We start from the raw sequence: 12,308 nt of genomic DNA, 5'->3' as shown, positions 1-12,308 counted from the left end.
CAGTGAAGAAAGCCAATGGAATGTTGGCCTTCGTAACAAGAGGAGTTGAGTATAGGAGCAAAGATGTCCTTCTACAGTTGTACCGGGCCCTGGTGAGACCGCACCTGGAGTACTGTGTGCAGTTTTGGTCTCCAAATTTGAGGAAGGATATTCTTGCTATGGAGGGCGTGCAGCGTAGGTTCACTAGGTTAATTCCCGGAATGGCGGGACTGTCGTATGTTGAAAGGCTGGAGCGATTGGGCTTGTATACACTGGAATTTAGAAGGATGAGGGGGGATCTTATTGAAACGTATAAGATAATTAGGGGATTGGACACATTAGAGGCAGGAAACATGTTCCCAATGTTGGGGGAGTCCAGAACAAGGGGCCACAGTTTAAGAATAAGGGGTAGGCCATTTAGAACGGAGATGAGGAAGAACTTTTTCAGTCAGAGAGTGGTGAAGGTGTGGAATTCTCTGCCTCAGAAGGCAGTGGAGGCCAGTTCGTTGGATGCTTTCAAGAGAGAGCTGGATAGAGCTCTTAAGGATAGCGGAGTGAGGGGGTATGGGGAGAAGGCAGGAACGGGGTACTGATTGAGAGTGATCAGCCATGATCGCATTGAATGGCGGTGCTGGCTCGAAGGGCTGAATGGCCTACTCCTGCACCTATTGTCTATTGTCTATTGTCTAATTTGTCACTGAATCAAACAGTTCCTCTCTCCCTCCAGTGGCTTAAAAGAACATTGCAGTTAGTCCAAGGTAGACACAAAATGCTGGAGTAACTCAGCGGCAGGCAGCATCTCGGGAGAGAAGGAATGGGTGACGTTTTAGGTCGAGACCCTTCTTCAGACTGAGTTAGTCTAGGTTTCCATTTAATATTGTCTTGTGTATTGAGGAAGAGTGAAAGGCTTTGTTTTGCATGCTGTCCAATCAGGTCAGATAGTACAAATCGATTTATTCACAAAATGCTGGAGTAACTCAGCAGGTCAGGCAGCATCTCGGGAGAGAAGGAATGGGTGACGTTCGGAAGAAGGATCTCGACCCGAAACGTCACCCATTCCTTCTCTCCAGCATCTGCAGTTATTTTCTTATACTACTTGTTGCTCCACTGCGATTTCTCCTCAAGGTATGTCCACTTTGAAGAAGTTCTCCTCCTCTCTTCGACGAGAGTTTAGCAACGTGCTCTCTCACTGCTCCCTCTCTGTGATTTCTCCTGCCCTCCTGCTCTACAACCACATTTTGACCCAGACTCGCTACCACAGCCACATCTGCTTTCTTGGGACTTGCCTGCACCTCCATCTTCTGCCTCGTGGTTTCCAGCTCCGTTTCCAGACCTCCCAATTCAGACCCAACCCAGACTACCGGCTCCAACAGACCATCTGCCACTTTTCTGAACAGTTGATCAGTCTGAAGAAGGGTCTCGACCCGAAACGTCACCCATTCCTTCTCTCCCGAGATGCTGCCTGACCTGCTCAGTTACTCCAGCATTATGTGAATAGGTCAGATAGTACTACAGGTCCACCACCTATTTTCCGGTCCTCTTGTTTGCAGACCCTTTCTGAATTATCCAACAGAGGTCACGGCCTCTGAGAGGAGTCCAATTGTACCGGAACGTTCCGCCGAGGGGGCCGTGATCCCGGCCTGCAAAGTCGGCCTCAGAAGTCAGCTATGGGAGTGGATCTGCTGGCTCTGGCCGAGCAGGCGTTCCAAAGCGATGGCTGCAGAGGGCAAATTCGACACGCCAATTGGTGCAGGTCCCGATGAGCAGGGGTGCAGTGCTGCTGGAGCTCACCGGAGCGCCACTCTGGCACCTCTTAAAAAAAAAAGGGCAATATAAACAGCGGGGAATTTTAACCCGCGGGAAATTTAACAGCACCAGTGACAGCTCCGGCATCTAAAAAATTATCACTGCCACACTGCCGATGAGGTTGAGATCAGCCGTCTTACCCGGCGTCGGCGCCACGTTTCCTGGGGGGGGGGGGGGATTTTAAGTGCACTCTTGCAGCGGCCTCTGGTGGTGATCCACGTGCAGTACATAACCTTCAGCTCAGGAGAGGTCTGAGGCTGCCCCGGGGGAGTTGGGAAGCTGGCGCGCGGCAGAGAGGGGAGAGAGGAGTGGTGTAGGAAATGAAAGTGGTGTTGGACGAACTCTGTGTGCTGCTTCATTCTTCGACGGACAGTACCATGTCCGCTACATCTGGTGACCAGCCGACGTCCAAAATAGAGATTTTGGAGGATCAAAATACACGCCTCCAGCGACCAACCCGCCATCGCCGCCAATCAGGGCCAACTCGACGCAGTTGCCCTGAAACTTCCGACTTCGTCCACAGTGCCCTGGAAGGCTCAGCGGCTTAAATCCACACCCGCCAGGAGTTCAGCGGAACCCTCTGAGACTGCGGGAGGAGCCGGTAAAGGAGCATGGTGTTTCTACCATCAGCGCTGGGGCTTGGCGGCCCACCAATGCCGCACACCTTGTACGTTTCCTGAAAACGCTGGGGCCGGCCGCCGGCGATCGGCAACATTCACCGCCTATACGCCTGGGACCGGCATTCAGGCCAAAGATTTCCAGTGGATACGGGGCCGAAGTCAGCTTTGTGCCACCGTCCAGGATGCTGGTAAGCGGGGGCCCTTGTGGACCGGCACTAATGGCAGCCCCATACGGATGTACGGCTTAGGCACCATACCCCTGATCTTTGGCGTTTGCCACTTTCCCCGGCCATTTGCCATGGCGGACGTATCCCAGCCACTGTTGGGCGCAGATTTCCTCCGGGCGCAATCTCTGTTGGTGGACATGATTCTATGCTTGAAGCAATCCCCTTGCGCCCTCCTGCGTCCGCTGTGCCAGTCCGCAACCCGGTGGCGGCGGTGGATTACATCTACGCCCATATTTTGGCCGACTTCCCAGCAATCCTGACCCCTCAATTCAACTCAACCAACCCAAAGCATGGGGTTCAACACCATATTCACACTTCCGGACCACCGCTTCACGCCCGCTCCTGCAGACTGGCCCCGACAAACTCCAGCTTGCGAAAGCGGAGTTTCGGAAGAGGGAAGCCATGGGAATTGTGTGACGCTCAAGCAGCCCATGGGCTTCCCCATTGCACATGGTGCCCAAGTCTCCGGCAGCTGGAGGCCTTGTGACGACTACGCCGCCTGAATGACGCCACAATTGCAGACTGGTCGGTATCCCATCCCACGCATTCAGGACTTCTCCGCCCATCTGGCTGCAGCTAAGTTCTTTTCTAAGATCGACTTGGTCAGGGGTAACCATCAGATCCCCGTGCGACCGGAGGATGTGCCGAAAACCGCCATCATCACCCATTTCGGATTGTTGGAATTCCTGCATATGCCCATTGGCCTTAAGAACGCCGCGCAGGCATTCCAACGCCTGATGGACACTGTGGGCAGGAGTTCGATTTCATCTTCATTTAAATGGATGACATCCTGGTGGCGAGTCGTTCACGGCAGGAGCATTGCGCCCACCTCCGTCTGTTGTGTCAGCGACTCAACGAATTTGTGCTTGTGATCAACCCGGATAAGTGCCGGTTTGGCCTCGGAGCTGTGGATTTTCTGGGCAACCGTGTGCCTCCGGCTCTCGCCAACAGCTCGTATGTTTTCCTTTGCCGCGATGCACGTAGAGTCACCCTTGCGCCGCCCATATGAAGGTCCTTTCCGGGTGCTGCGACATGGGCCCATGACTTTTGTATTAGACATGGGGGGTCGGCAAGAGACTGTGTCGGTGGCTCGATTGAAACCGGCCCATTTGGACCTGAGCGAGCCAGTACAGGAGGCCCAGCCTCGCCGTCGGGGCGTCCGCCGTCTCAGGTCCTACCTAATTCGTTCTTACAGGGCAGGCCCCTTTTGCGCGGGGACGTACGTACAAGGTCCGGCCGCCTCGTTTGGCGGCCCGTCCGTTTTTGCGCCTCTGGTTCTGGGGAGGGGGTCATGTAGCGACCCCTGGTGGTGAACCACGCGCAGTACATAACCTTCGGCTCGGAAGAGGTCAGGAGGTGCCCCGGGGGAGTAGGGGAAGCTGGAGTGTGGGAGAGAGGGGAGAGAGGAGTGGTGTAGGGAATTAAAGTGGCATTGGACGAACTTCGTGTGCTGCCTCATTCTTTGATGGAGAGCTCCGTGTCCGCTACATTGTCGTGATTTTGCCCCTTTGTCTCAGATAGTGTAGTGTACTGGTGGTGGTGTCCCCAAAATGGCAGCTTTGGCTCACTGTGTAGTGTAGGTGCTGGCTCAAAGGGCCGAATGGCCTACTATGTTTCTATGTAGTGGTTGTGTCCCCAAAATGGCAGTTTTGTCTCACAGTAGAACATAGAAACAGAAAAATAGGTGCAGGAGTAGGCCATTCGGCCCTTCGAGCCAGCACCACCTTTCAATATGTTCATGGTTGATCGTCCAAAATCAGTACCCCATTCCTGCTTTTTCTCCATATCTCTTGATTCCTTTAGCCCTAAGAGCTAAATGTAGTGGTGTCCTCAAAATGACAGCTTTGTCTCACTGTGTAATGAAGTCGTGGTGTCCTCAAAATGGCAGCTTTGACTCATAGTGTAGTGAAGTGGTGGTGGTGTCCTCAAAATGGCAGCTTTGTCTCACTGTGTAATGAAGTAGTGGTGTCCTCAAAATGGCAGCTTTGACTCGCAGTGTAGTGAAGTGGTGGTGGTGTCCTCAAAATGCATCAAAGGCATTTAGACAGGTACTTGGAGATGAAAGGGATATGGGCCAAACGCGGGCAGGTGGGACTAGAGTAGATGGGGCATCTTGGTCGGCGTGGACAAGTTGGGCCAAAGGGCCTGTTTTCACACGAGATGACTATATGACACGATAAAGCTGAATCCCAGCAAATGTGCCCAGCCAAACTGAGATCTGGTCATCGACTGTTGAAGTTTGCATGGCTGAATTCTAGCTGCAAGATAGCAAGGGAATCCGAGTGGAGGCTGATTTGTCTTTTCAGCGCAAACTTCGGGTTAATGTGAAAATTAGGGAAAAAAAATCATTTTTGAAAATACTTTGATTGCTACATAACCACCAGTCTCCAACCGTGTGTTCAGTTATGAACCAGTTTATTTATTTGGGAAAGGAACTCTCAATCCTTAAGAGTTTTTCACAAGGTACAACAGAATATTATTTTATCAGGTGACCCACTGGAATTTCATTGGAATGGCTATGTCCCTGATAGGAATTTCTGTTGACAAGGAAATCAAAGACAAAAATCAAAGTGTGAAAACGCATGTCTCCAGATTCAGGGACAATTTCAGAGACAGTTTCTTCCCAGCTGTTATTAAGCAACTGAACCATCCTACCACAACCAGAGAGCAGTCCTGAACTACTATCTACCTCATTGGTGACCCTTGGTCTATCTTTGATCAAACTTTATTTGCTTTATCTTGCACTAAATGCTATTCCCTTATCATGTACCTATACACAGTGAATGGCTCGATTGTAATCATGTATTGTCTTTCCGCTGACTGGTTAGCACGCAGCAAAAGCTTTTCACTGTACCTCAGTACATGTGAAAGAAACTGAACAACAACTGAAGCTTTTAACAAATTGTTGCACCCATTGGGTGAATCTGTAATTAGAAACATTGAAACATAGAAAATAGGTGCAGGAGTAGGCCATTCGGCGGTTCGAGCCAGCACTGCCATTCAGTATGATCATGGCTGATCAACCAAAATCAGTGCCCCGTTCCTGCTTTTCCCCATATCCATTGTTCCGTTAGCCCTAAATCTAACTCTCTCTTCAAAACATCCAGTGAATTGGCCTCCACAGCTTCTGTGGCAGCGAATTCCACAGATTCACAACTCTCTGGGTGAAAATATTTTTCCTCATCTCAGTCCTAAAAGGCCTACCCCTTATTCTTAAACTGTGACCCCTGGTTCTGGACTCCCCCAATATCGGGAACATTTTTCCTGCGTCTAGCCTGTCCAATCCCTTAAGAATTTTTATCTTTTTACAACTGCAGTTGTACAACTCCTTGCTCCTAAACTCAAATCCTCTCACAATGAAGGCCAACATGTAATTCATTCGCTTTCTTCACTGCCTGCTTGTACCTGCATGTTTACTTTCAGTGACTGATGTACAAGGACACCGGGTCTCGTTGTACGTCTCCTTTTCCTAACCTGACACCATTCAGATAATAATCTGCCTTCCCGTTCTTACCTCCAAAGCGGATAACCTCACATTTATCCACAATCTACTGCATCTGCCCACTCACCCAACCTATCCAAGTCACCCTGCAGCCTCATAGCATTCTCCTCGCAGCTCACACTGCCACCCAGCTTTGTGCTATCTGCAAACTTAGAGATGTTACATTTAATTCCCTCATCCAAATATATATATACATTGTAAACAACTGCGGTCCCAGCATCAAGCCTTGTGGCACCCCACTAGTCACTGCCTGCCATTCTGAAAAGGACCTGTTAATTCCTGCTCTTTGCTTCCTGTCTGCCAACCAGTTTTCTATCCATGTCAATACCCAACCCCCAATACCATGTGCTCTAATTTTGGACACTAATCTCTTGTGTGGGACCTTGTCAAAGGCTTTTTGAAAGTCCAGATGCACCACAACCACTGGCTCTCCCTTATCCATTCTACTTGTTACATCCTCAAAAAATTCCAGAAGATTAGTCAGGCATGATTTTCCCTTCAAAAATCTATGCTGACTTTGAGCGATCCTGTCACTGCTTTCCAAATGTGCTGCTATTACATCTTTAATAATCGACTCCAGCATCTTTCCCACTACCGATGTAAGGCTAACTGGTCTATAATTCCCCGTTTTCTCTCTCTCTTAAAAAGTGGAGTTACATTGGCTACCCTCCAGTCCACAGGACCTGATCCAGAGTAGAGGGAACATTGGAAAATGATCACCAATGTGTCCATGATTTCCAGGGCCACCTCCTTGAGTACTCTGGGATGCAGACCATCAGACCCTGGGGATTTATCTGCCTTCAGTCCCAACAGTTTACCTAACATCATTTCCTAACAAATGTGGATTCCCTTCAGTTCCTCCCTCCCACTAGATCCTCGGTCCCCTAGTATTTCTGGGAAAATCCTAGTACTAGCACAATGTAGTTATTCACCAGTTTCCATTCTAAATATACATGTATGAAGAATAAAGGGTGATAGTCACAGTAGTGCTTAATGTTGTTGCATGTTGATGTATGGTTATTGTACAGAGATTAATTTAATTACTTGTTTTGCAACATATTGTTCTCATGAATCTTTATATATTGCCAACCATTAGGATATGAACTCCCAGATCAAGGCACTTGTGTACACGGATGCTGATCTTATCGTTACGCCAATTATGGACAATCCCAAGGTAACTCAAAGTTTGCTGTAGGGATTTGCTTTATTTGCAATTATAAGGTCATAAGGGATAGGAGTAGAATTCGGCCATTCGGCCCATCGTCTACTCCGCCATTCAATCATGGCTGATCTATCACTCCCTTCTGACCCCATTCTCCTGCCTTTTCCCCTTTCAGTCTGAAGACGGGTCTCGATCCGAAACGTCACCCATTCATTTCCTTCAGAGATGCTTCCTGTGCCGCTGAGTTACTCCAGCATTTAGTGTCTATCACAAGAAAGAGGGGAGGTTTATCAGAGTGCTGCCTGGATGGCAGGCTTTCAGCTGCAGCTTGCACAGACTTAGATTGTTTTCTCTGGAACTTTGGAGGTTGAGGAGAGATGATAGAAATATATAAAATGATGAGAGGATGGATAGATTAGACAGTCAGAACCCTTTTCCCAGGGTGAGCACTAGAGGGCAGAGGTATAAGGTGCGAGGGGGAAGATATAATGGCGATGTGCGTGGCAGAGAGCGGTGGGGGCCTGGAACATTGCCAGGGGTGGTGGTAGGGCAGACATGATAGTGGCATTTAAGAAGCTTTTAGATAGGCACATGGATTTGCAGGGAATTTAGTTTAGTTTAGAGATACGGCGAGGATACAGGTCCTTCGGCCCATTGAGTCTGCGCAACCAGCGATCCCCACACATTTATACTATCCTGCACACACTAGGGACAGTTTACAATTTTAGCAAAGTCAAATAACCTACAAATAACCTGTACGTCTTTGGAGTGTGGGAGGAAACCAGAGCACCCAGAGAAAGCCCACACAGGTCACGGGAAGAATGTACAAACTCCATACAGACAGCACCCGTAGTCAGGTTTGAACCCGGGTCTCTGATGCTGTAAGGCAGCAACTTTACCGCTGTGCCATCGTGCCGCCCATGGAATGGAGGGATATGGATCACTTGTTGCAGATGAGATCAGTTCAGCTAGGCATCAGGTTTGCTGCAAACATTGTCATCCAAAATGCCCGTTCCTGCGATGTTCTGTTCTATCTTATTAATTTTTATTATGTGCAGGCATATGAGATTAGTTTACCTTGGAGTCATGTTCAGCATGGGCATTGTGGGCTGTAAGGCCTGGTCTTACGCTGTACTATTCTATGTTTAATGGCAAGACTGAGTCACCATAGCAGATGTTCTCTGAAGGAGCAAATTTGCTGAGTGTGATGCCTAAAGAGAGGTGATTTTGTTGGTTTGGTGATCTGAGCAGACTGCACATAGGTTGCATGCTCAGACATTTAGTTCAACCCTTACATAGAAACATAGAATAACATAGAAAATAGGTGCAGGAGGAGGCCATTCGGCCCTTTGAGCCAGCACCGCCATTCACTGTGAACATGTCTGATCATCCACCCTTGGTATAAAGGGAGCAGTTGTGCCAGGTCAGAGCATCACACTAGATCCATGAATCGCCCTTAATCAGCATCATTCAGAAATCTTTCAAGATCCTTGCTTAACTGAGTTTTGAACACCATAATTTTATGCTGAACTGAATTGATTTAACAGCATTTTGTTTCCAAATTTTCATCTGAATTGATTTTGATTTAATTTCTCTGTTGTGGTAAGCACATAATTCTTTAGCTGTAAAATGTCACAGTAACGTATATATTTGTGAATGTTGTGTTACAGATATTGAAGCCGGTGCCCTCGAAGTTCGATGCTAAGGCTCTCGGAATCCTAGCCTATTCAGGTAAGTGTCAGCAACGGCTTCCTACACAAGACAGGTACATAGATAGGAAAGGTTTCGAGGGACATGGACCCTATGCAGGCAAGTAGGACAAGTGTCGATTGGTCAGCAAGGATGAGCTGGGCCGAAGGGCCTGTTTAGAAAACATAGACATAGAAAATAGGTGCAGGAGTAGGCCATTCGGCCCTTCGAGCCTGCACCACCATTCAATATGATCATGGCTGATCATCCAGCTCAGTAACCTGTACCTGCCTTCTCTCATACCCCCTGATCCCTTTAGCCACAAGGGCCACATCTAACTCCGTCTTAAATATAGCCAATGAACTGGCCTCAACTACCTTCTGTGGCAGAGAATTCCACAGACTCACCACTCTCTGTGTGAAGAAATGTTTTCTCATCTCGGTCCTAAAAGACTTCCCCCTTATCCTTAAGCTGTGACCCCTGGTTCTGGACTTCCCCAACATCGGGAACAATCTTCCCGCATCTAGCCTCTCCAACCCCTTAAGAATTTTATATGTTTCAATAAGATCCCCCCTCAGTCTTCTAAATTCCAGCGAGTATAAGCCTAGTCTATCCAGTCTTTCTTCATATGAAAGTCCTGCCATCCCAGGGATCAATCTGGTGAACCTTCTCTGTACTCCCTCTAAGGCTAGAATGTCTTATCTCAGATTAGGAGACCAAAACTGTACACAATACTCCAGGTGCGGTCTCACCAAGGCCCTGTACAACTGCAGCAGAACCTCCCTGCTCCTATACTCAAATCCTCTTGCTATGAATGCTAACATACCATTCGCTTTCTTCACTGCCAGCTAACCTGCACGCTTGCCTTCAATGACTGGTGCACCATGACACCCAGGTCACGTTGCATCTCCCCTTTTCCTAATTGGCCACCATTCAGGTAATACTCTGCTTTCCTGTTCTTGCCGCCAAAGTGGATAACCTCACATTTATCCACATTATATTGCATCTGCCATGCATTTGCCCACTCTCCTAATCTATCCAAGTCACTCTGCAGCCTCCTAGCATCCTACACTCGGCTAACACTGCCCCCAGCTTCGTGTCATCCGCAAACTTAGAGATATTGCATTCAATTCCCTCATCCAAATCATTAATATATATTGTAAATAACTAGGGTTCCAGCACTGAGCCTTTCGGTACCCCACTAGTCACTGCCTGCCATTCCGAAAAGGACCCGTTTATTCCTACTCTTTGCTTCCTGTCCGCCAACCAATTCTCTATCCACCTCAACACTGAACCCCCAATACCGCGTGCTTTAAGTTTGTACCCCAATCTCCTATGTGGGACCTTGTCGAAGGCCTTCTGAAAGTCCAGATATAACACATCGACTGGTTCTCCCTTATCCACTCTACTAGTTACATCCTCAAAAAATTCTATAAGATTCGTCAGGCATGATTTGCCTTTCATAAATCCATGCTGACTTTGTCCGATGATTTCACCACTTTCCAAATGTGATGCTATCACATCTTTAATAACTGACTCTAGCATTTTCCCCACTACCGATGTTAGGCTAACTGATCTATAATTCCTCGTTTTCTCTCTCCCTTTTTTAAAAGTGGGGTTACATTAGCTACCCTCCAATCCTCAGGAACTACTCCAGAATCTAAAGAGTTTTGAAAAATTATCACTGCGGCTTGCCTGCAGTCCGTCTGTCTTTTGTGTTTTTTGTTGTTTTTGTATGAATTGTAGTTTTAATATGGTGTAGTGTTTGTATGTTATGTGGGGGGGAGGGGGTGGGAGGGAACGGGAACTGTAAAAAATTCTCTCTCCCGAACGGAGACGCGACCTTTGTTTCTGTGTCGTGTCTCCGTTCCCGTTGCGGCCTACCACCGGCCATGCACATGGGACCACCTGGGGCTCTGGTTCGCAGAGCCCACGGCCCGGACTCACCACCTGCGGCGCTGGCTGCCTGCGGATGCTGCGGGAGCGGCTGCGACTCGTCTCCGGAGGCACCGGCGCAGGCCGCGTGGACGTCAGAAGCCCACAGGCCCCTGGGTGGGGGCCGACATCGGGAGATACGGCAGCGGCAGAGGCAGCGTGTTCGCCCGCCCCGAATCGCGGGGCTTGGGTCGGCCCGCCGCGGACCTTTCACCGTCCGGCGCGGCCTGGAATAGGCCGTGGACCTTTCACCGTCCGGCGTGGCGCTCCAATGTCGGGAGCCCCGACGTGGCAAGTTCAACAGCCTGACCTCGGGAGAAGACGGCAGGGAAGAGAAAAGACATTTTGGCCTTCCATCACAGTGAGAAGGGACTGGAGGAGACTCACTGTGATGGATGTTTCTTTTGTTTGGTGTTAGTGTATGATTGTATGTGTTATTGCATTTTTATTGATTATTCTTATTGGTCTTAGTGTTTCAACTGCGGGTAATGTTTCATTTCTCGACACATTTATGTGTATGTGACAAATAAACGTCTATTGACTAATGCATCCACTATTTCTGGGGCTGCTTCCTTAAGCACTCTGGGATGCAGCCTATCTGGCCCTGGGGATTTATCGGCCTTTAATCCATTTAATTTACCTAACACCAATTCCCGACTAACCTGGATTACCCTCAGTTCCTCCATCTCGTTAGACCCCCGGTCCCCTGCTATTTCCGGCAGATTGTTTATGTCTTCCCTAGTGAAGACAGAACCAAAGTAGTTGTTCAATTGGTCTGCCATCTCCTTGTTCCCTATGATCAATTCACCTGTTTCCGACTGCAAGGGACCTACATTTGACTTAACTAGTCTTTTTCTCTTCACATATCTATAAAAGCTTTTGCAGTCAGTTTTTATGTTCCCTGCCAGTTTTCTCTCATAATCTATTTTCCCTTTCCTAATTAAGCCCTTTGTCCTCCTCTGCTGCACTCTGAATTTCTCCCAGTCCTCTGGTATGATACTTTTTCTGGCTAATTTATATGCTTCCTCTTTTGTTTTAATACAATTGTTGTAGTTCATCCATGCAATCTTTAAATGCCTTCCATTGCATGTCCACCGTCAACCCTTTAAGTATAAATTGCCAGTCTATCTTGGACAATTCACGTCTCATACCCTCAAAGTTACCTTTCTTTAAGTTCAGAACACTTGTTTCTGAATTGACTTTGTCACTCTCCATCCTAATGAAGAACTCCACCATATTATGGTCACTTTTGCCCAAGGGGCCTCGCACAACAAGACTGCTAACTAACCCTTCCTCATTACTCAATACCCAGTCTAGAATGGCCTGCTCTCTCGTTGGTTCCTCGACATGTTGGTTTAGAAAACCATCTCGCAAACATTCCAAGAAAT

General features: G+C 48.3%; 1 protein-coding gene across 3 annotated transcripts in view; it reads left to right on the top strand.

Annotated features, from left to right (window-relative positions):
- The window catches only part of ulk4 (unc-51 like kinase 4), a 434,415-nt gene that overhangs the window by 57,753 nt on the left and 364,354 nt on the right, over nt 1-12,308 (top strand). For 2 of the 3 annotated variants that reach the window (XM_078413790.1, XM_078413774.1), the window contains exons 13-14: nt 7,231-7,308; nt 8,967-9,027. In XM_078413790.1, the coding sequence (XP_078269916.1) occupies nt 7,231-7,308; nt 8,967-9,027 (139 nt within the window). The remainder of the gene's footprint in view (nt 1-7,230; nt 7,309-8,966; nt 9,028-12,308) is intronic. The other variant, XM_078413782.1, reaches the window with a different exon arrangement.

This window comes from Rhinoraja longicauda, chromosome 2 (assembly GCF_053455715.1).
Source record: "Rhinoraja longicauda isolate Sanriku21f chromosome 2, sRhiLon1.1, whole genome shotgun sequence".
Classification (NCBI taxonomy): domain Eukaryota; kingdom Metazoa; phylum Chordata; class Chondrichthyes; order Rajiformes; family Arhynchobatidae; genus Rhinoraja; species Rhinoraja longicauda.
Note: the sequence above shows the minus strand (reverse complement) of the source record. Positions and strands in the feature narration are given on the sequence as shown.